Genomic DNA, 21,843 nt, shown 5'->3' on the forward strand with positions numbered 1-21,843 from the left:
TCTTTCATTCAAAAATGGAAAGAGTATGACACAACTTGAAACCTAAACTGACAGCCTGCTAAGATGGATACTGATGAGAGAGTCAGCCAAAAGATGTAACCATACAGTCAGAGCTATGCACATAGGAATGAAGGGTCCAGTCAAAGCCCACACCTTAAATCATTTCTAATCTTCTGGGAAAACCTGAAAAATTATGCTCTCCATCCAATCTGACTGAGCTTGAGCTATTTTGGCTTACAGACTCTGAGTAGGAGAAACTGGAAAAAAAAACATGTAGCAATAGCTGCAGCAAATGGTGGATAGCTACAATTAATAGGGGCCAAACGCCTTACACACCACACTTTTCAGATTCTTGTGCACCAAAACTGTGCTGGTGTGTGTGCGCGTGTGTGTGCGTGTGTGTGTGCGGGGGTGTGCATGTGTGTGTGCGTGTGTGTGCATGGGTGTCTCTCGCCACCTTGTGTTGTGTGTTTGTGTGGAGCACTGAATGAGGGAGCAGTGCGAAGGGGGTAAGCAGAAAGGGAGAGGGAGAGCACTGCAGTGCAGATAGATGAATGCAGTGGCCTGGGCTGAGTCAGCAGCATGTTCCCAACAGGCTCAGACTGTACAGTGCACTGTAAAGCACCTACTTACCCACAGCGAGCAAATCAGAGGGAGAGGCAGCCACTTCAGGGAGAAGGAACGTAAATGAGAACAATGAACACAGGCTCACGCAGTCAAAAGCAAATGCTCTGCTAAGGGTTTAACCTTCAGCTGCCTGTTACCAATGATCCAGCTGTTTGATTCGACTCACATCACATCATTAAGAGTCACATAAAAATGAATTTCTTTCTTTGATAATTGCATAAATCTGTTGTTTTTCTTTACATGTATATCTACTCTAAACCATTCTGGTTTTATTTCTGTCCTTGGTAAGGTTCTGTCTTTTTAAAAACCTACCTGAATGTAGGACAGAGGTATAGGCCATCGATTAAGTGGGTCGTTGGTGAGATCTGCTGGGCAGCAGATCTGAGAAGTGTAGAGGTAGACTGTGTGTTTATGTAAGGGGGGCATTCAGAGATGGAGGATGTTCTTCGGGGAATTGGTGTAATCTGAGTCATGATCAACTGACTCGGTCAGGTGGTTTCCTTTAAATAAGCACAGAACAGCCATTTTCCTTTCTGACCAAAGTCCCTCCCTGCGTGCAACAGAGGAGCATGGCTTCTGTCTTAATGTACAGTATGTTACATATTACAAAATACAGAGCAAAATAAGCAAATACTTTCATGAACTTATTGATTTTTTTTAAGTCTCTACAATGTGATCACAAAGTGAGTCAGATCCTGTCCCGTCTGAATTTCGCATTTTATCCCACCTCTGGGGATATTTGTAGATCAATTCAACTGCTGCCCCACATAAAAACTCCTGCTGAGTCTTGATACAACAGCTTTTCATTACTTGCATTAATTATGACAAAATATGCCATACTAGTTTTTAAATTAATTTGCATTTCTACAGCTTACTTGCTCAAACTGCAACTCTACTGTAGACTGCTTTATTACGTCTGCGGTAATAAAGCAGACATAATAATAAACCGGTTATTTCTTACAGCTCTCTACCGCCCTCTAGTGAACTACAAGGAACTAAGTCACTAAAAAAACACCTACATGCAGTACTGTGACAAATATTTGTCCCCTTCTGATGTTGCAGGTCATCCAACAAATTTTAATATTTGACAGCAATAATTTAAGTAAACGTGAATGCTGTTTTTAAATGATAAAGTAACTTATTAACCGATTCTTTCACCCTTGCAAGCAACAACTGCCGTCAAATTTTTTGTCAAAACGTGCGATGAGTCTCTTGAGTAACGTTTGGCTTCGTTCTTTTTTGCAGAATGGTTTTGATTCATTCATTCATTCTTGATCTTTCTGGGTAGTTTTGGATCAGTGCACTTGAGTTTAAAGTCACAAACTTATGGCAGGTTTTCTGTTCGGCATCTAAATCCTGAAGCAACAAATCAATAGATGTTACGGACTCCGTGTTTGACGTCCTCTTCTGAAAAGGTTTGTTTCTTCTATGCAAGAAGAAACAATGAAAATTCAACATTTACTTTGATCAGTTTGGTTTCTTGTTAATGTACAACCCTCTGCTTGGATCTAAACCATTCCTATGAGTCTAGCTCTGACTGCATAGTTTCATCTTTTGGCTGACTCTCTCACCCATCTTAGCAGGCTGCCAGATTAGGTTTCAAGTTGTGTCATACTCTTTCCATTTTTGGATGAAAGAGTATAACAACTCTTTGATCCTGAACGTAGGATATGTTCAGAATTTTGGTTTATTGTTTTATGACATATTTCTGGTTTAAATTTCTCCACAGCTTCATCCCTGACCTGTTCTTTTAGGACAACAATGTTTTTTTTTTTTTTGCCTTAGACATCTTCACAGATGACGTTTTTATCCGGTTGATGTTTTATTGCTGACTATGAGGCAGGAAGGATTGGCAATGATTTTGATGTTGTTTTGGGTTCTTTTATAACCTTCTGGGTAAGTCATCAATGTGCTCTTTTGTTCGATGGTTCACCTCTGTTGCTTTCTCCATTTGTAGATAATGTCTTTCACTGTGGATCACTGGAGTCCCACAGTTTCTATTTATGTAGAATAAGGAGGACACTACTTCTTCACATGGAGCCATTTGGAAAACTTTCTTTTTACTTTGGTATATCTCCTTGAATGTTCACTCCAAGTTGTAATGACTGCATTATATATAATTAATATAATGTCAACTTCCTCGTGCCAAACTACTCCTGAACCAGAGACATCGGTGTCTTACTGGGACTGAGGAGAGAGTGTGGTACCGCTGCTCTGTGGTCCAAAGTCCTCTTTTCAGATGAAAGCAAAGTTCAGAGGTAATTTGGAAATCAAGATCCCAGAGTCTGGAGGAAGAGTGGAGAGTAAGACATTTTACCTCCTTTTGCATGAATTACTGCTGAATTGAGCAGTGATTTATGCAAAAGTCAGGAATTGAGACTATAAACATGAACATACTTTTCATACAATATCTTTTTTTTTATCTTATGTGTTATTCTATGTTGTAGAGATGCTGAATTATGGCCTTTAATCATCCGTAAGACGTAATTATCAAAACGACTGAAATAAAGGCTTGAAATATTTCCCCCCATGTGTCTCTATATAATATGTAAGTTTTACTTTCTGAAATGAGTGGCAAAAAATATTCAAATTAATATTTTTTAAATGTACCTGTATAATTGTATATAATCCAGGCTACAAAACTGTGACATCTTTATCCGCCCTATCCAAACCTGAGTAAAACATCTAACTTTGAAGAAAGAAAATCTTTCTCTCTATGGAAAATCTAAATTATTTTAGTAGTCCTGACTGACAGACAGATGGGAGAAAGGCTTATGAATATTTTGACACTGTGCATGTCAGCATTGGAGTTCCATCATGTGAGTTGTAGAAGAAAATAACAGATGAATTAGTGAGTTTTTCAGAAGTGTTGGTATTATTTAAACTTTGCTATCAAAATTGTTAACTATCAAGTTGTGCTAGCTAGCTCGGTGATTAGTTAGATAAAAAAAAAATCAAGGAAGAGAAACACTGTAAAATCCTTTTATATCACAAAATAAGTTGTATGAATGAACCAAACTCCTTTTTGTTTTGAAAGACAAAAGACAAAGAAAGTCGAGCATGATTTGTTTTTGTGTATTTTCATCTGATAGAACATGACAGAACAGTCGGCAGTGAGGTAGACTTAAACAGGTCAACAGCAAAAAACATTGCTCTTTATGCAGGCATCTAAAAATGACATGAAATAAATACTTCCATGTACAATGTCTTAAAAGTGAGGTAGAAACAGTTTAGGAGAATGTACAAGAAATGATGACGAGTGAGTTTAAAAGGTAACACAGAAGTTCAGATTTGACTCCACATCCTTCTCTGCATCAGAGAAACAAAAAATGTGAAATAATTGCTGCTGTGCATATTCTACTATAAAACATGCAGTTCATGTGGCACTGAAGAGCGTATAGTCCTTTCAGCTAAGCGCTTCAAATTTATAAAAGTCTAGTCAAGTTGCTTTCATCCGTTATTAACATCTGTATTTTTTTCTTAGAAATAGTACAGAGCCTTTGTTTAAGGAGGATTTGTTTGTGACATTTTAACACAAGTTTGGTTTTTAAAAAACGGCAGAGTTTCTACACTTGCGTTTCTTTTGATGTCTGAGTGTTTAAGGAGAAAGCAAGATAATATCACCAAATAACTTCTAGAGCAACATCTTCTCAAACATTTTTTTATGGATTTTGATTCAGATTTGAAAAATAAAAAAAAATAATTACAGTGAACTGCAGACTTTTAATTAAGACATGTAGCAAGCATTCCAACATGATGTAAGTGTTGATATATGATTTTTTATTTTTATTTTTTAACAAGGAGTGCTTTGTTTTGACAGTTGGTTTGCAAAACCTTTTTCCTAACACTAACTACACTAACACTTAACATAGCATTAATTTTTCCACCAAAACCTATAGGAGAATTACAGCTATACACAAAGAAAATATGTTTTATATATCTAAAAAAAACAAAAAAACATCACTGATGTACATTATGGCATGTATTGTCCTTAAAAAAAATATCTGAATTACATTCAACATTTCGGGCCTTGGTGAGAAAACTTCAAGTTTCCCAGAGCAATAAAACGGATGGGATTGTGTTTGCCTACGTGTGCAATTGTGCGAGCATGCTGACGTTTTATATTATTGAAGGCATTGAACGTTTGTGGTTTCCCTGAAGTTTTTTAGCCACGGCTCTGTTTTCTTTCACCATCTTGCTCCGTAAAGCTCGCTACCAACACCCTAAGGTTATAACATACATTCTTACTTTTATCATTCTGAGGTAACAATATTCTTCCTGAGTTTTTTTCAATAACATGTCTATAAATCATCCTTCTAATAGGGTTAAGTAAAGAGATTGCATATTAAAAAAAGTAAATCAAAGCAGACAAGCAGGCAATTCTTCATAAAGACTATAATGTTGAGCAGAAAGTGTTTGAGGCACTGGAACCTGCATGAAGAGCATCCAAACAATAAGGAACCTTTATTGGATGGTAAACTGGATGCTATTAATGTTTTCTTAAGCTTACCACAAATGTGCCTGGTAACTACACCATTAGAAGAAAACCTACAGATATTTGTGTCTAGCAATTTTTTGAATGCTAAATATACATTCGAATGGAAATAAAATCTTAAATCATTGGTAATAGAAATAAGCTTAAACAGTGACTTCATGTATATTGCTGAAGTTTATTTTTATACAGTGCTATGAAAAAAGTATTTAACCTTGAATAGTTCAAATATTAGTCAAACATGACCAGAGTAAATTCAGAATAATGATTTTGTGAAGATTTCATTTATTATAGCAAGTTGTCCAAATCAACCTGGGCCTGTGTAAAAATCTATTTATCCCCTGTTGATAATCAATTTTTTAACTCTGATTATCCAGTATTACTGGTTCAGTTTCTCCAATCACAACCAGACCTGTACAATCAAGAAATCAGCTAAAAAGAATGAAGTAAGCTAAAATATTCTGTCAGAAAGCTAAAGAAATTCAGGAATAGATGGGAAACAAAAGGCCTTAGGATTCCAGGGAAACACAGTGTGTCATCATCAACAATAGAGAAAACATTGAAAAGTAGCCCACCTTCCAGGGAGTTGCTAACCTACCAAAACTACTCCAAAGTGCATCAACAATGCATCAAGGTGGTCACAAAGAAACCCAAAACAGCATCTTGCTTCAGTGAAGACCAGTGTTCATAAGTTAAGTTAAGAAAAGGACTGGACCAAACAAAAGTCAAAGCCACTGCAGTCCAAAAATATCTGATTGCTGATCCACAAAACTGGGAAATATTCTGCTCACCGAGGAGACAAAAAAAGGAACCTTTGTAAGGTGAGTCTTACAAAGAACATTATAATATCAGCAGTTAAGCATAGTGGTGTGATGGTTGGTCATTATAGCATCATGTTATAATTGATGGAACCATGAACTCTGCTATTCAGCAGTACATCCTGAAGGAGAACGTCCAGCTATCAGGTTGGAACCTTAAGATTAAGAGCAGTTTGGTTTCCAGCAGGACAGTGACCCAAAGCACACGAACAAGTCCATGACCAAAAGACCAACAAAAGAGACGACAGACTGAATTAATTGGAGTCCAGACTTGAATCTTATTGAAATGCTGTGGCACTGTCTTAAACAAAGTCTACAAGCTCTAAATCACTACAACGTGACTGAATCAAAGCAAAAGCGGGCCAAAATCATATATATATTAAAAAAAAAAAAATTCCCTTCTCACCCTCCGCGGGTGGTCTGTTTCATCCTCTGAGCTCGGGTCCTCTACTAGAGGCCTGGGAGCTTGAGGGTTCTGCGCAGTATCTTGGCTGTGCCTAGAACTGCACATTTCTGGACTGAGATGTCTGATGTTGCTCCTGGGGTCTGTTTGAGCCACTGCTCCAGTTTGGGGGTGACTGCCCCGAGGGCCCCGATGACCACAGGCACCACTGTGGTCTTCACCTTCCAGGTCTTTTCCAGTTCCTCCCTGAGGCCCTGGTATTTCTCCAATTTTTCATGCTCCTTTTTCCTGATGTTGTGATCACTTGGTATTGCTACATCCACCACAACGGCTTTCCTCTGTTCTTTATCCACCACCACAATGTCCGGTTGGTTCGCCATTACCACCATTATCGCCATTACCATATATATATATATATATATATATATATATATATATATATATATATATATATATATATATATATATATATATATATATATATATATATATATATATAAAAGCTCAAAGCAAATTCTTAATAGTTCTTGTTATTTTTGTTGATTGTACAAAGATGGGGGGGATTCATTTTTCAGAAAGGATCAGGTTGGTTTTTTTTTCCTCTAATGAATGAAATCAACATTTTGAAATTGTTATTGTGCTATTTGGAGCTTAATTGACCTGAAACGCTATTGCCGAATATAAAACTTGAAGAAATCTGTAACAAATATTTTATCACAGCACTGTACGTACATTTAAGCTGTTCAGCATTGACTGTTGTTGAGCAGAAAAGATAGTTCTCCACGATAGGAAATAAATGCAAAAGAAGGTGGAGAGAGAACTGTGACATTAATCTCCCAAGGCCCAATGACACACCAAGGCCTGCAGTCAGATTTATCAGTGATTATGCTAAAGTAGAATGGCAATCTCAACATTTTCGTTATTGCTTGCTTTCCTTTTTGGTCATTTTGTGGTGCCAAAGAGCATTTTTGCAGTCAAAGGCCTTTATACACAAATAATGGCCACAAATTAGTACACCAACTTCTTAAACAACGGCAAGTAGCCAAAAGGAAATAGATAAGATCCTGAGAGAAAGAGACACTCTGATACTTAGACTGTCTATGCAGAGAATAGCTCAACTTGTGAATCTTTGGAAAAATATGAGGAAAGACAAATGATGGACATCCACAAGAAATAGAAGTCTTGTGCCCTCTTGTGTTTGCCAGAGAGATTACACCTTTTGCAGAACAAGTCAGTGTTGTTCCAGAACCCCTCAGTCTTTAGGTACTCCTCCCTGATGTTGACTGGGATCATCAGCGGCCACCAGTGGTGTCCTCAGCTCGCGTGTGAGATGCAGGTATCTTCACAGACATTCTTTGCTGCTGAGAAAAGCTGTGCTCCCCTGTTACGCTTTCCCCTGCAAGGCCTGACGGTGGGCTGTAGTTCCCTGCTCTATTGTATGGAGGTGAAATCAGAGGCTTTCCAGGTTTGTAGGCCTGCTGGTCGTTGGCAGGACGGCTAACATCATAGCCATTGGCCTGGCTATTACCGTTACCTTTGCTGTGACTGTTTCCTGGACCGTTAACATACTTTTTGTAGCGCGATCCCTCTGCTTCTACCTCCTCCTGAACTTCATCTGTCATCTCAAAGGCCTTGCGTTTAAGACCTCCATCAGCGCTCCCTCCAAGGTTGTGGCATGGGTAACTATAACTACCTCCGACCACGGTAGGCCGAGGGGCTAGAGGTGTGGGAGCGCTAATTCCTGAGGGAAGATAGGAGGCACTGGGGTGGCTGTATCCAGAAGAAAGGCTGGTTTGGGGGTAGCAACCTGGTGGGTAGTTGTAGACCGGAGTGCTGGTGCTGTAGCTTGGCACAAGAGTAGGGGTTGGCTGCAAGGTGTGCAGAGGGGCAGGCGGAAGTGCTGCACTGGGCTGAGGGCAGTATCCGGGCGACAGATAGGCGCTGTTGTAGGCAGGAGGGTATTCCTGAGATGATGGGGCGCTGCAGGACGTAGTGCCACCGTAGCCTGGTTCCGTGACCAAGTTACTACTCACTAACGTTACACTTCCCGTGGCCGGGATTCCTACAGAGGCAGACCCCACCTTGGAGCCAGTTAGTGCCTCGAGTCCGGGGTAGCAATCCATGCCTTGGCTCAGAGCCCAGGGCTCAGTTTCAGTTTTTAGGAAACTTCCAGACTCAGAGTAGGCGCCTGCAGCAGGGCGTTCATATGACAACTCCATACCTGAGTACTTCTCCGCATATCGCTTGAGCAGCGAAGAAGCTGTAAGAGCAGATATATCGTCACTGGCCCAAGGATACCCTGCAGGGGCATAGGTGCGCCGGGCAGCAGTACCGTAGGGGTCTTGTTTGTGGGCAGACTGCGGGGAGGTGGTGGACGTCACATCTAGGTGCTGCTCAGGCCACTGAGATAAAGGGGCGCCGTGCTCCGGAGACCAGTGCATCTTCAACAGACCTGAAAGAAACGAGAAAGAATGAGTCAACTCACAAAAATGATTAGTCTTGACTAAGTACTTTAGCAATAGCAGATTGCAGTAGCAACAACACTCTACAGTGTGGACGCTGCTAGCCCCTTATAGCACCCAGTTATGTGTTTTAAAACATCAGAGGAAATGCACAGATATGTAAAAATAGTTCAAACATAACAAGAAGGCTGAACATATTACAGCAGAATTGTGATTTATTATTTTGTGGGTTTAACCTCTGTCTAGGTTGCAACATGATGAATTTCTAAATGGTTGGCAAGCATCTACATTCTCTAGGACATTAAATAAACACTATTATTTAAAATGATCAATCAGCTAATGTTTGTCGACATCTTAAAGCTTTACAAATATGGAAGACCTGAGCATCAGCTGCAGAGCTCTGCTTGATGCATCTGTAAAACTGCAGAAAATGATAAATTGATCACAAGATGGCAGTACTGACCACTGAACCCTTCAATAGTCATTTCAAACCGTCTGTTTTCATAATCACCATAAAAACAAAGCATTTTACACAGTCTTGTTCCCGTGCTCTTATACTCAGCTTCATCCAGGCAGGGGACAACAACCCTAACCCCTATGAGAAACTGCCAGCATAGCCCCCCAGCCTGGTCTCCACAGCGATAAGCCTCGATCAGCCTGCATGCTATACCCTCTGAATCTGCTCCTCTCACATTGGAGCCATTGTTGTCTCTCTGTGAGTCTCATAGTCCACAAAGCCACCCCCACCAGGCGTGTGATCTAATTCGGCCCAAACCTCAGGGGTCTGCTGGACGGAGGGAAAGTGGGTGGGGTCCCTGAGGAGAAAAATCTAAGTATTTCGTTCCTTCATGTTACATGGAGGCTAAACTGGAACTCGTATACAGATGGCCGCTTTAGTTATGATTGATTAGGCCAGAGAATAAACAAATGTAAATCTCATGTGACATGAGCAGCTATACGTCCACATGTAGACTGGGTAATCCACTGGTTTAGAGGCTGAGGGCTGGTCTTTTTGAACTGGAGTTAGGCTGACATTCCAGGCATTGCAGAGCATTATTAAACTACCCCAATCTCAGGCCTAGGGGTTTTCCTGCAACAGCACTGGACAGAGGAGGAAGTTACCAGAAGATTTTAGTCTGGTTTGGAGAACATTTCCTTTTTATGGCAGGATTTTACAACCAAAAATTAGTTACTTTCTTTTTCTGAGCCTTCTGCTTCCTAAAAGATGCAACTTTTTACAGTGAATAATAAAAGTGTTGCAGGGTGCTGCTCTGCAGAGGACTGGCGACTCGTCCAGGGTGGACCCCGCCTCTCGCCTTTGACCGCTGGAGATAAGCACCAGCACGCCTTGTGACCCCACAAAGGCTGTTGGATAAATAATGGATGCATGACTTTTAACATTAATGACTTAAATAGCAATATTAATCACATTTCAATACTATAGTCTTTTGAAGATTGAAGCGCATCCAAAAGATTTTTACACCCAAAAGGTATCAAAAACGAAATGATGCAAGTTCTTAATTGATTTCATAGACAAGAACCTGCTGAATGCCAACTAACACTCAGCAAATATTAATGTGGGTTTATGTTTATATTTGAGTTTTTATTTAAAATTATATGCCTGTGTTGTCATATTTTTTAATCAAACCTTTATTTAACCAGAAGAAAGATCCATTGACATCAATATCTCTTTCAGCAGGGTAGCCGGGCCAAGAAAGGCAGAAGTACATGTTGTAATGACTAAGGCAAATGGAGAACAATAACAAAACAAACTTTAAAAATATATAACGTGGAAACAATTTGACAAATAAAATGCAGGAGTAATACATTTGCATCAAAGTTAAAGTGATGGATGAGGTTTTTGTTTTTAAAATACATAAAAACGTTTTGTTGGCTAACTACCCCATATCTCCCAAATTAATATGTTATCTATGTTGTTGTAAGAGTGTAAATGTCTAATCACTACTGTATAATACAACACACCAATAATAATAATGATAATAATGAGGCATGTTTGTTCCAAGTGCTTACAAGAAGTTGCTCATTAAAGCAAACTAAATTCTGCTTAAATGCTCTGAAAACTGATAAATCACTGCAGATTTGTGAGGTTTTTTTTATTATTGTTATTATTACTTTAATCTATGATATGAGCTGGTTACAACTGTGACAAGTTTATATCTACACTGTAAAAAAAGTCTCTAATTTGAGGTTAAATAAGAGCAGCTGAATTTACAGAGTAGATGTGCAACTCAAATTTTCACTGCTTACTCTCAAAGCTTAATGTATTTCAAAGAAGAGCTGAATAAAGTAGGATATTGATACTGTTGAAATAAACAAGAAGCCTATATGTTTGGACCCATTAGTTTGACTGATCTGCTTCTGCAGATCTACTTACTGAGCCTGCAGTACTGGACAGACGGTGGTTTAATGCAGATGAATAAATCACTTTGAAAAGCTTGGACCAATCCCATTCAGCTTGCAGAAGAGCACAAGCTTGACCTTTAACAGATAACAGGGAGGATAAACAGTATTTCATCACCTGGTCTATGTCATTTTATGCCAAAAGTAATTTTTGATTATTTTTTTTGCCTAAACGTCTTTTGACAATTCCCCCCCCCCATTGTTTTAGGAAGGTGAAGATTTGATACTTTTGTTTGTCGTTAAGGAAAGGACATTCTCTGAAGAAAACACACAGAGAGTCTGCTGTTTTAGTACTCGGTGCTAATATAAGGTGCTGATGACAGTTTAAATGTCACCTCCATCATAATATTGTCTTTGTTGAATTAGCATCAATACAACCATGTTTTACTGCTTTCTCTACTGCCTCTCATCCTAATATAAATAATTATCCACCTCAAAAGGCAGAACAGCTTATTTTGAAGGCTGTTTCAATATTTTCTTGTACGTGTTAAAAGGAAATCAGAATTGACAAAAATCAATATCTGCTGGTCAAACCGCTACAAAAACTGTAGATCGGAAAATGTTCACAAATCTCAGACCTCAAATCAGATCAATTATTCTTAGCTAAAAAAATAACTTTGTAGGATTCTTTCAACCTTTAACTTAACTTAGTCTACTTCAGTTGGGTTTGAATACCCAAAACATGCACCGTCTAACAACAGCAATCGATTCCATACATGGAGGATTTTTAGACTTCATGTTTTTTCTGCTCATAATCATTAGTGAAGGCAAGGCAGAGACCAGACTACTGGAGAATAGAGCACTAGACTTAAGACTTTTGTCATTCAGTTTTTGATAGGAAGAGAGAGAGAAATGAGAAAAATGATAAATCAATCAAATAGAAATTATTGAGCTCATTTTAATTTATCATGAAATTAATTGATTTGTTGCATATTGTGGCGGACCTAGCCATGACAACAGAATTATTTAAAATTCTGTTGTCAGAATTATTTAAAATTCTTTGTCTGATATTAAATTGTTTTTAATATCAGACAAAGATAACTTGAGTAAAAAAATATATATCCAAAACAATCTGACTGTAGGGTGGAGATAATGCACAACACTATCTTGCTGCATAACTTATGTGTTATGTGTAAAATTTCTGATAGAAAGCAGAATTCATGGCTCCATTAATCACAAGACGTCCAGGTCCTGAAGCAGCAAAGCACCACAGATCGTCACACCTCCATCGTGTCGACACAACATTCCTTTCCTGAAATGCTTTGTTAGTTTCACGCAGAACGTATGAGAATGCACTCCTTCCAAAAAGTGAATTTCATGTTGTTGGTCTACAGAATATTTCTCCAAACGTCCTGGAGATCAGTAGGCCAAGTGGGGGCCTGCAGTGCTTTGGTTGTTGCTCAGGAGGAGTCTTTGCTGCTCTCTTGAAGTTATTCCAATAAGCCAAATCCCTCTAAGGTTTGTTACTGTTCCATGTTTCCTTCATTTGTGGATGATGACTCTCACTGTGGTTCACTGATGTCCTAAATCCTTAGAAATTGCTTCGTAAACCTTTTCGGTCTTATAGATGTCAGTGATTTTCTTTTGCATCCAGCAGATCTTCAAATTACTTCAATCAGGGCCTGGTGTTTTCTGTTTTAAGACCTTCCGTCCTGCCACATGTTAGCAGACAGATATATTTAAGCTGTTTGTTGATTCCCAAAGCTTTGGAAGTAATCAGACCTGGGAGTGGAAAGTGTAATTTAACCCAGGTTAAGTTTAAAAATAATAATAGTTTTGCTTAGAAAACCTTGCATAATAGATAAAATCATAACTTGAAATCTGACTTTTGTGTTTACTCAGGTTTTCTCTGTCTGATATTAAAATTTGTTTGCTCAACTGAATTGTCAAAGTGCGACAAAAAAGTAGAAAGAGTGGAAATGTGGGGCAAATATTTTTCCACAGAACTGCATTATGAAGAAAGAAACCTCAAACATCCGCATTGTCACCATTGTTGCTTACATTTTTGGATGTTTTATTCTCAAACTACATGCTTTTATCTTTCAAGGACGCAAGCATATACGAGTTATTCTTGATCTCTGGGTCTGAGTGGACTCCAGTTTGAACGGCGATCCACTGCATGGTCAGTATGAGTAATTAGGGGTTAATAAGATGGAAGTGCGTGTGGGGGAAGGGCTTTGCTGTGATGGGATTTGGGGGTTGTCGGGCATCAGAGATGGCTCCTGGACTGGATGAGTTAAAAAGAAAAAAAGTCACCCCTCTGTAGCTGAAGGGTCTCTGTTAGCGCTTTTTCTCCACTCACAATAAACAAAGAGATCCCCTGAAGATGGACAGACACTTGGAAATACACACACACACGCACGCGCGCACACACACACACGCACACACGCACACACACACACACACACACACACACGCACACACACACACACACACACACACACACACACACACACACACGCACACACAGAGAAAAGCCCCAACAGCAAAGTGAACTCCCACATTGCGGTTCGTCCTGCAGCGTTGGGTTTTGGATGGCCAGCAAGCAGAGGGACTCCTGACCAACCATTGGATGATTCAGGCTGCAGGCATGCCAGGAATCTAACCTGAAACACAGATATCTTTTCCATACACTCAGCAGACTTGGGAAATTTCCAAAATCTGGGAAAAGGACAGTGGAAATGCTTACAATGCTGGCGACATATCAGCTGTTGGGGTTTTGTGATTGGAGCTGATTCTCATCCTGCCAGTAGGTGGCGTTATCCATAGTTTCCACACCTTGACTGGCTGTGCTGTCGTACCCAGAACCAGCCAGGGAAAAAAAACAGTCTTCTTTCAGCCAGCTGACAGTCAGTGTACAGCCATGGCCAGGGGAAGAGGGCCACTATTGTATGAAACTGGAAAACACTGGTAATGGAGGAACTCTCTCTGGCATAATAAAAGGAAAAGCTATAATTCAAATCTCAGTTTGAAACATTAACTTTTTAAAACCTTGGTGTAGCTTTAAACAAGAAATCGGCTCAAGTCTACATTAGAAATATGTAATAATTACTGAGGCTAAAGCCAGTGGACTCACCGCCAAGCTGCCTGTGTCCTTGCTTACACGGTAAATGAGGGCTACGTTGTTATGTAAGCAGTGACCACTGGCTAAAACACAATGTCAAAGTGAAGGAGAACGGACCCTCCCGCTCTCCGAACTTCCCTTTACTCCTTTTTCCTGGTGTGCAAAGTGTAACCAGGCTGCAGTGCAAACTCTGCACCACACCAGGTTCAGTTTGATCCAAACCAGAAGATCCAAAGACTAATAAGAATCTGCTTTAAATATTTTATGTTTGCTTCGTTTATATTTATCTCTTGTGCAATATAGTAAAGATGTGACTCTGTCCCAATCTGTGTGGTCACTTTTTTTTACCCTCCCCCACTCCTTTAGCTCCACACATGTGGCAGAGGCCGGACTGTGCCCCCCCGCCCCACCTCCTCCTCTGTGCTCATTGTGTCCACTCATATATCAACCCTGCAGCTGACCAGTCCCTCCTCACGTCTTCCCCATCTGTCCTTCCCTTTGCTTGCTCCTCAGTCGCCGCAGCTCCCATCTTCACCTAAACTCCTAATGAGGAATCTACGGTGGGCTGCGGCTTTCTTAACAAGCTGTCACAATTACTGTTAGAGGGGTAATGCATTTGTGGAGGCCGACATTTATGTGGCCCACCATTCAAAGCTAATGAGAGGCTGTTGACACCGGGTTACTAACGATGTGGCTTTCATTCACAGCACTGCTTCACCCCGGTAACTGTCGACTTTAAAAAGCGCTAAAACGCCTCATCATTCTCTCTTGGCGTCACACTATCATCATTATGTACAGAGCGCCCTTAATGAGGTGTGGGACCATGGTGATTACATGTTTACTTGTTTGTTTTTGCAGACTGATCCATGATGGGTCAGTGTGGCAGATTTTATTGTGGGGTGAAAAAAAAGCGAATGAACGCTATCTTAGGAATGCATTTAGTCAAGACGGAGGAGATCTAACACAATGCTGTGAGTCACTTTGAGGAAGGAATGTGACAAATGCATGTTACCAAAAACTCCTATCTACTCAGACAACACCCTCATTCTCTGTTGAAGCCACAGGACATTTTTCTGTCTGATTCACAATGCGTAGACATGGAAAGCAATTCCCTCTGCTTTATTCTAATCAGGTTAGTGTCGTAATCCTGTTAAAGCCTGACCTGATCAATAACCCAGTCAGTCAATATAAGGATATAAGGATATGAAAAAAGCCTGGACTCTTAAAACTAGGGGGATGAAAAACATGCCTTTTTTTTTTGCTAACCAAGTTCTGGACCTATACTTTGCATTGGGTAATGGCTGAGCCAGCAAACTGGGTTGGGTTTTCGAACCAACAATTTGCCTCAGGTGACAAACGTCACTAATAAGCAAGTTTTAAAAAAGTATATTTTTTCACTTTTAGTTTATTTGTGCTATAAAAATGATTAGTTTAGCTCTTTAACACACGTACATGCAAGACACCGGCGTCCTCATGATAGTCGAGGGGTTTTAAAAAGAGGTGAAGGCAACATACTCATAATGTCTAAAATATCTGCATCCGTGTCATACAACATTGCTTATTTGTATTGACTTTATAATTTTTTCTTTGGTCGAAACACCAATTTGAAAAATTAGTTAGCATTAGCTTGTGCTAGCTGCAGGTAGTGTGGCTGCACGATCTGTCCTAGAAGCGCAGTCAGTACCAGCAGCTCATTTGCACGTGTGCTAAAAAAGATATTCCCGGATAATTGCTATAATGTAGATCTACAAAGACTAACAATTATTTTTATGAACTGCAAAATAACCTATTTTCCTAGGCAGCTATTTTGTCCTTAATGAATAATAATTATCATAACTGTGAAAGTTGTATTTACGATGTCAATGCGCCCCCTGGTGGAACCAGAATACGCACATCTGAGATTAACTAAAGACGTCATCCGACTATATCCCACGAATACACATTTATTTCTCCATCTTTCCTCACAATTGATTATTGTACACAGGCACATGTATTACTTAATTTTATTTTTATTTCTTCAGAAAAGTCATAGCAGTCTAGCGAAATGTGATTTAACTGCTGTTGCCTGTATTTTTTTTTTATTCTCTTTAAATTTTACACTATTTTCATGATTACAATGAAGTAAAAAAAGAAATAAAAATACTGTCTCAGAAGTATTTTTAGCGCAAATGAGTTACCGTTACGTGTTCCTGGGATAAGTCGCTTTACTTTTCCATAAGTCAAAATAAAACTCAGTTTTTGGTGTCATTAACTCAACACATTAACATTAATAATAATTAACAATGTAATTTCATTTTATTTTATGGATGTAACAATACATCAGTCTCACGCGAATAGAAGTAAGTAGATTTTGGCCTTATGTCTGGGAAAACTGGATCCTTGTTTGTTTTGTTTTGTTTCCATTCCAGGTTTGACTAGCTCACACACTGATATTTATTCTTACCTAATTCTGAGCTGCCTCTTCACCTAAAAATAATTTAACAAGTTTAAAACCTGGAATTTACCGATCAAACAGTGAATGCTTGTTTTTATTCATAGAACTGCAGAGTCAAAATAAATAAGGTTTCCTTTGAACAAAAAAGCACCAGATGCACAAGTTGCTTTACTGCAAAACATGTTTTGGAGTCTAATAGCTGTTTAAACTGTACACCATTCACATGGAGAGGCTGGAAAAACAGCAACTGAACACTTTTTGTGAAATTCCTCCAAACGAAGCCTGGAGGCTCAGCTGTTAAAACCATTAGCATTTCTGCTTTCTCAACATGACTTCTCAAAGGCACCCCGCACCCCCTCCTCCTCTCATTTCCCTCCACTCACTCACCCTCCCTGCAGCTTCCCTCTCACCAAACCACAGGAGACGGACAAAAGATGAGCCACAAGAAGAATGAGTGCAGAAAAACAGTCTGAAGGTGAGGATCTGCACACACCAAAAGCTGCTAGGACTTACTGTATGGGGTGGCAGGACTGAGCATTCTGCAGCCCTGGCCCCAGGTGAAGAGGAGATGACCCGGTCCACTTGTCCTTACTGAGGACCCAGCTGCATGCTGATGGGGCCCAAGTCGATCCTGCTGTAGACTGTATGGCTGCTGTCTCTGCAAGTGGCCAGGCTCAAGTACAGCTCCATGGTTCAGCTCACACTTTCAACACCAACGTTCCACCTGAAGAGGGGAACGGCCACAATGTTATTTATGCAGGAGTGCTTTTGTGTAAAGAGGGACACAGAAATGTTGAGAATGCAAAGCAAAACTAAAAGACATAACTTATATTGAGAAGTTTCATTTGGCTTCAGGTCATTTCACCCCTTTTGCCAAATTGTACACCTTTTTATTGCCACAAGTTCCCATTTTTCCCCTTCCTACATCTGTTTCATAGCCATAAAGTAACCATTCATGTACGTAAACAATTGTGTGTTTCTTTAATATACACTTTATATTATGGAGATAGTCAATCATAATGCAGAAACCTCAATAATAACTAACATTTCAGTGGTGATTTCTATTTTATCTGAAAGATTTTCACCCAGTTTTGTCTTATTTTGGTTCAGATGCAGATTTACCTTGTGAAATACTCCAGTCTAACAAACTGAAATATCTCTGGAGCAGAACGCCAGCTGTTATAAGACGTTGCGGCAACTTTTATTAGTACTCCTGGTCCCACTCACTTGAATCAAAAGGTTACGTCTCCTTCGCATTTAGTCAAGCTCAACAGAGGTTTATTATTAGGTCACTATTTTAGTCAGGTGTGTTGAAGCAGAGACACAAAAAGTTGCAGGAACCTGAGGATTTTAGTGTGAGAACATTTTAAGTAAATGTTATTGGAGCCAAAAAATCCTACTGTAGACTATGATTATGATGAATTAATTTAGTTTAGATTTAGCCAAAGCAGGCGTGAAACATCCCCATAATGTGTACGAATGGGGTGGTTGGTTGATAATGTCTTGAATCAAACCTGCAAGAAAGCAAATCATACAGGCCATTTTATTCTGCTGCGCTTCCATGAAATAGTTGAATAAACATTAGATTTATTCTCTGTGCCAAATACTGGCAAGTGTAGTGTGATTTTAAATGAGCAATAATGGGATCCTGCACCTATGCAATAACAGCAGTGTGTTTTTTTAAGTCATCTTTTTTGTGTGTCTATGTGAAAAATATAAAAGGATTATAATTACCCAAAGGATAGAACCTGATTATGTAATGTAAATATTAATTATTTCACATTTTTCCTATAATACAAAAGGAAATAATATCAAACTTAGGACTGATTAAAAAATAGTCAGAAAAAATCTAATCTTAGCCCTAATAAGGATTTTTAAAAAGTTTAATAGTCTGTAAATTCCTGTTTTCAAGTACCTACATACCAATAATCAATTGACTTAACATATTAGGTCATTTTTATTTTCAACCCGAGCGAAATGTAGTGTCCGTATTACTAAAAGACAAAACAGCTTCTGATTTTTCACCTAGATATGCGATTCAGAAATCACTCAGCAGTTTGGCCATAACTAAGAAACAGACATTAAAACAGACAATACGAAGAAATCAAAATAAACAAATGAAATGTATGCAACCTTTCTAAGCTCATCCTTCCCCGTCTTAAATTCACACGTAAAAAATTATTTGCACGTAAAACTGTCTGGCCATTTGCTGGAGCCCAGCAAATTTATAGGGGTGACTATTGCCCACCACTGGCCCCCCATTGGTGGCGCCACTGAAGCCACATATGAATGTTTTTCGACCTTTAAGTTAAAGACCATTTGGAGATATTACGACGTTTGACATAAAAACATACTAATGCTTAATTTCATTCCTTTAATGACACATTAAGCACTTTTAATGCGGTCAAGCTTTGGAAAGTGGAGGGAAAAAAAGACCCCCATATATAAATCGTCAACATTTGCTGGGGTTGTCATGCGCATATATTCTTCTTCTAAGCCTTATTTTCACTTTACTGTGTTAAAAGTTTAGCAACCTGACACAAAACAGGCTTCACTTTGCAAAGAAAAAAAAATCGCGCTTTCAAATCCCAAAAACTCGGAACCATATCACTTGCAAGCAGAACTTTGCACTCTTCCTTCAAAGAGGACTTTCTCCTGCCTGACACCGATTTCCCGTTTCTGTAAAGTCAAGCCCGAGCGAAAACAGGCCGACTGAACTGACGTGTTAGAATGACGACTCGAAAGAAAATGACGGGCCATGAGTGCAAAGAGACAAACTTAAAAAAAAAAAAAAGTGTGCAAAAAGAAAATAAATTACGAGAACGGCAGCGGATGGACAGAAATGCTCAAGAAGCTGAGGTAATATTTGCATCGTTTAGGGGAATAAAAACAACTTTCTCAACAAGTGAGGAAATGCTTACAGACCTGACCATCCCTGGATGTGCTCGGTTAGTGCTCCGGTGCGGAAAGTAATCCAATATTCCTCAAAATACAGCAGGGGGGAGTCGATGTAAACGGGATTGTAGTTGAGTGTTCAGGAGGGGTGGGGGGGTCTCTCTCTCTCTCTCTCTCTCTCGCTCCCTCACTTGTGGGACCCTATCCTCTTCTCTCCCACTCTCCCTCCCCCATCTGACTCCCACCTCCGTCCCTCCCTCCTGGTGACAACAGAGCCTCTCACACATACACACACGCACACACACATCCCCTCCCCCAATCATGCACCCACCTCCTCCCCCTTCTGTCTTTTGTTCAAACTATTCTAGCAGGAAGGGAAAGAGAGGAGAGGGAAAAGTGACCAATCATGCAGTGTCAGAGAAGAGCATAATGATCCCTGCTGTGTGTGCATGTATGCATGCATAAATATAATATATATATATCAGTGTGTGCAGAGGTGCATTGGAGTGTCCTCCCACTTGGGAGATTGGAAGCCCTCAGTTTGATGAATGGGCGTGCTGGGACACATGCGAGGGCAGATTTCTTTTGAATTTTCTCCTTCAGTGATCACATGAGAAGTTCAGTTATTGCCAATGACTTCTATCGATCCGGTGCATTGATCTGAGTGTTGTTGGGAGGGAGGGCTTGAAGCAACCGTGTCAATATTACCTAAGTCCTGTTGTGACCCATCCCCCTCAATGCACCGCACACACACACACGCACACGCACACATACACACACACGCACACACGCACGCACGCACGCACACACACACACACACACACGCAGCACTCATCACTCTGCAAACATGCAGTAAAATCAGCTCAGATATTTGACTCAGTGGAGTCACTTTTTCACCTGTAGTTTATTTTGATAATCCAAACATTTACACACAGTTACATTCTTTTTTTCTTTCTTTTTGAGGCGATAATTACACACATTTAGGTAATTTTGCACACAGAAGCACAGCTGTGACTCTGCATGTAGAGTTATGTTATAGGCTGCTCATGTTACCACCCAGAAACACTCATGGCGCTGCAGGATGCTCCGCTTCAGCTTCAGATAGGATTACACACACACGTGAACATGTTGGACACATGTGAGCCATGTTTTAAAGATTAGTTGCCAATAGCAAAATGTGAGATCTTCCTCTTAATTTTACTCTGCCTAAAATATTAATTCCCTTTAAATGTTTCACATTTTGTTTATTTTTACATCCAGTATTTCATGAGGATTTTATTTGATAGACCAACATAGAGTACCATGTATTTGTGAGATGAATAAATGGTTTAAAGTTTTGGGGTCCTAAAACTGCCGCCCCCAATTAGAAAATGTGTGGCATTTGCATTTATCCTCCCTTTAAAACCAGATTCAGCTGTTAGTTTTCAGGGTTTATCTCTTCCAGCTTTGCTCGTCCAGTGACGGGACAGATACAATCTCTTGACATATATTTTCAAGTCTGGCCACAACTTCTCTGTTAGATCTGAACTTTGTTGTTTCAGCATCTGAATATGCTTTGGAATAAACCATTTGATTGTAGCTCTGAGTGCATGGTTCGGTTGCTGATCTGCTGCCAGTGTCAAGTCTTTTGCAGCAATTAATAGATTGTCTATGTTTGACTGTTGCTCCACCAACTTTGACCAGTTTTTGTGTTCTTACTGAAGAACAGCATCCCCACACCATAATACTGCTACCACCATGTTTCACTGTGGTGTGGTGATGGTTTAAACATGCTGAAATGCACTTTTGTGCTACTTGTAGACAAAATCTTACTTCTATCACATCTTTGTTAAGTCGCTTTCATGGCTTGTGGCAAATCTATGTCTTTTTTTGAGCAGTAGCGTCATGGATCGAACACTGCATCACGAAATGCTTATTGTTTTACCACCTCCTCATGTTTAAAACTTCTCCACAACTTCATCTCTGACCTGTCTGCTGGATTGGTTGAGTTCATGATGCAGTTTAGTCACTTTAAAAACAGTGCATCATTTCCCTTCAGTTTCAGATTTATGTTCTACTTTCTGTTGGTGTATCACAGAAAATCTCAAAATAAAACACAAACGCTATTGAATGCTATTGGATACTGATGTATCACTTTAAATAGAGCTCTATTGCTGCTGTTTGCTATTAGTGCCTCGGAAGGTTGCAGGAGTAACCAAAAAATCTGACTGAACTGTGAGTTAAAACG

General features: G+C 39.7%; 1 protein-coding gene across 1 annotated transcript; it reads right to left on the reverse strand.

The window, feature by feature from the left end:
• Positions 1 to 6,843: 6,843 nt before the first annotated feature.
• On the reverse strand, positions 6,844 to 19,925 carry LOC103465358 (fidgetin-like protein 2). Its single transcript, XM_008410104.3, has 3 exons — positions 19,647 to 19,925; positions 17,235 to 17,445; positions 6,844 to 8,792 (listed from the first exon to the last, which is right to left on the reverse strand). Exons 2-3 carry the CDS (start codon positions 17,257 to 17,259, stop codon positions 7,633 to 7,635), a joined length of 1,185 nt encoding a protein of 394 aa, XP_008408326.1. The 5' UTR covers positions 17,260 to 17,445; positions 19,647 to 19,925; the 3' UTR covers positions 6,844 to 7,632.
• Positions 19,926 to 21,843: the final 1,918 nt, after the last annotated feature.

This window comes from Poecilia reticulata, chromosome 5, assembly GCF_904066995.2.
Source record: "Poecilia reticulata chromosome 5, P_reticulata-male-v2, whole genome shotgun sequence".
Classification (NCBI taxonomy): Eukaryota; Metazoa; Chordata; class Actinopteri; order Cyprinodontiformes; family Poeciliidae; genus Poecilia; species Poecilia reticulata.

Excerpts from the sequence above, each read along its gene's own strand:
- LOC103465358 (XM_008410104.3), bottom strand. The coding sequence starts at position 17,259 with ATGCTCAGTCCTGCCACCCCATACA. Across the intron at positions 8,793-17,234 it reads CAGTCCTGCCACCCCATACA|GTCTGTTGAAGATGCACTGG; the intron begins GTAAGTCCTAGC and ends CGTTTCTTTCAG.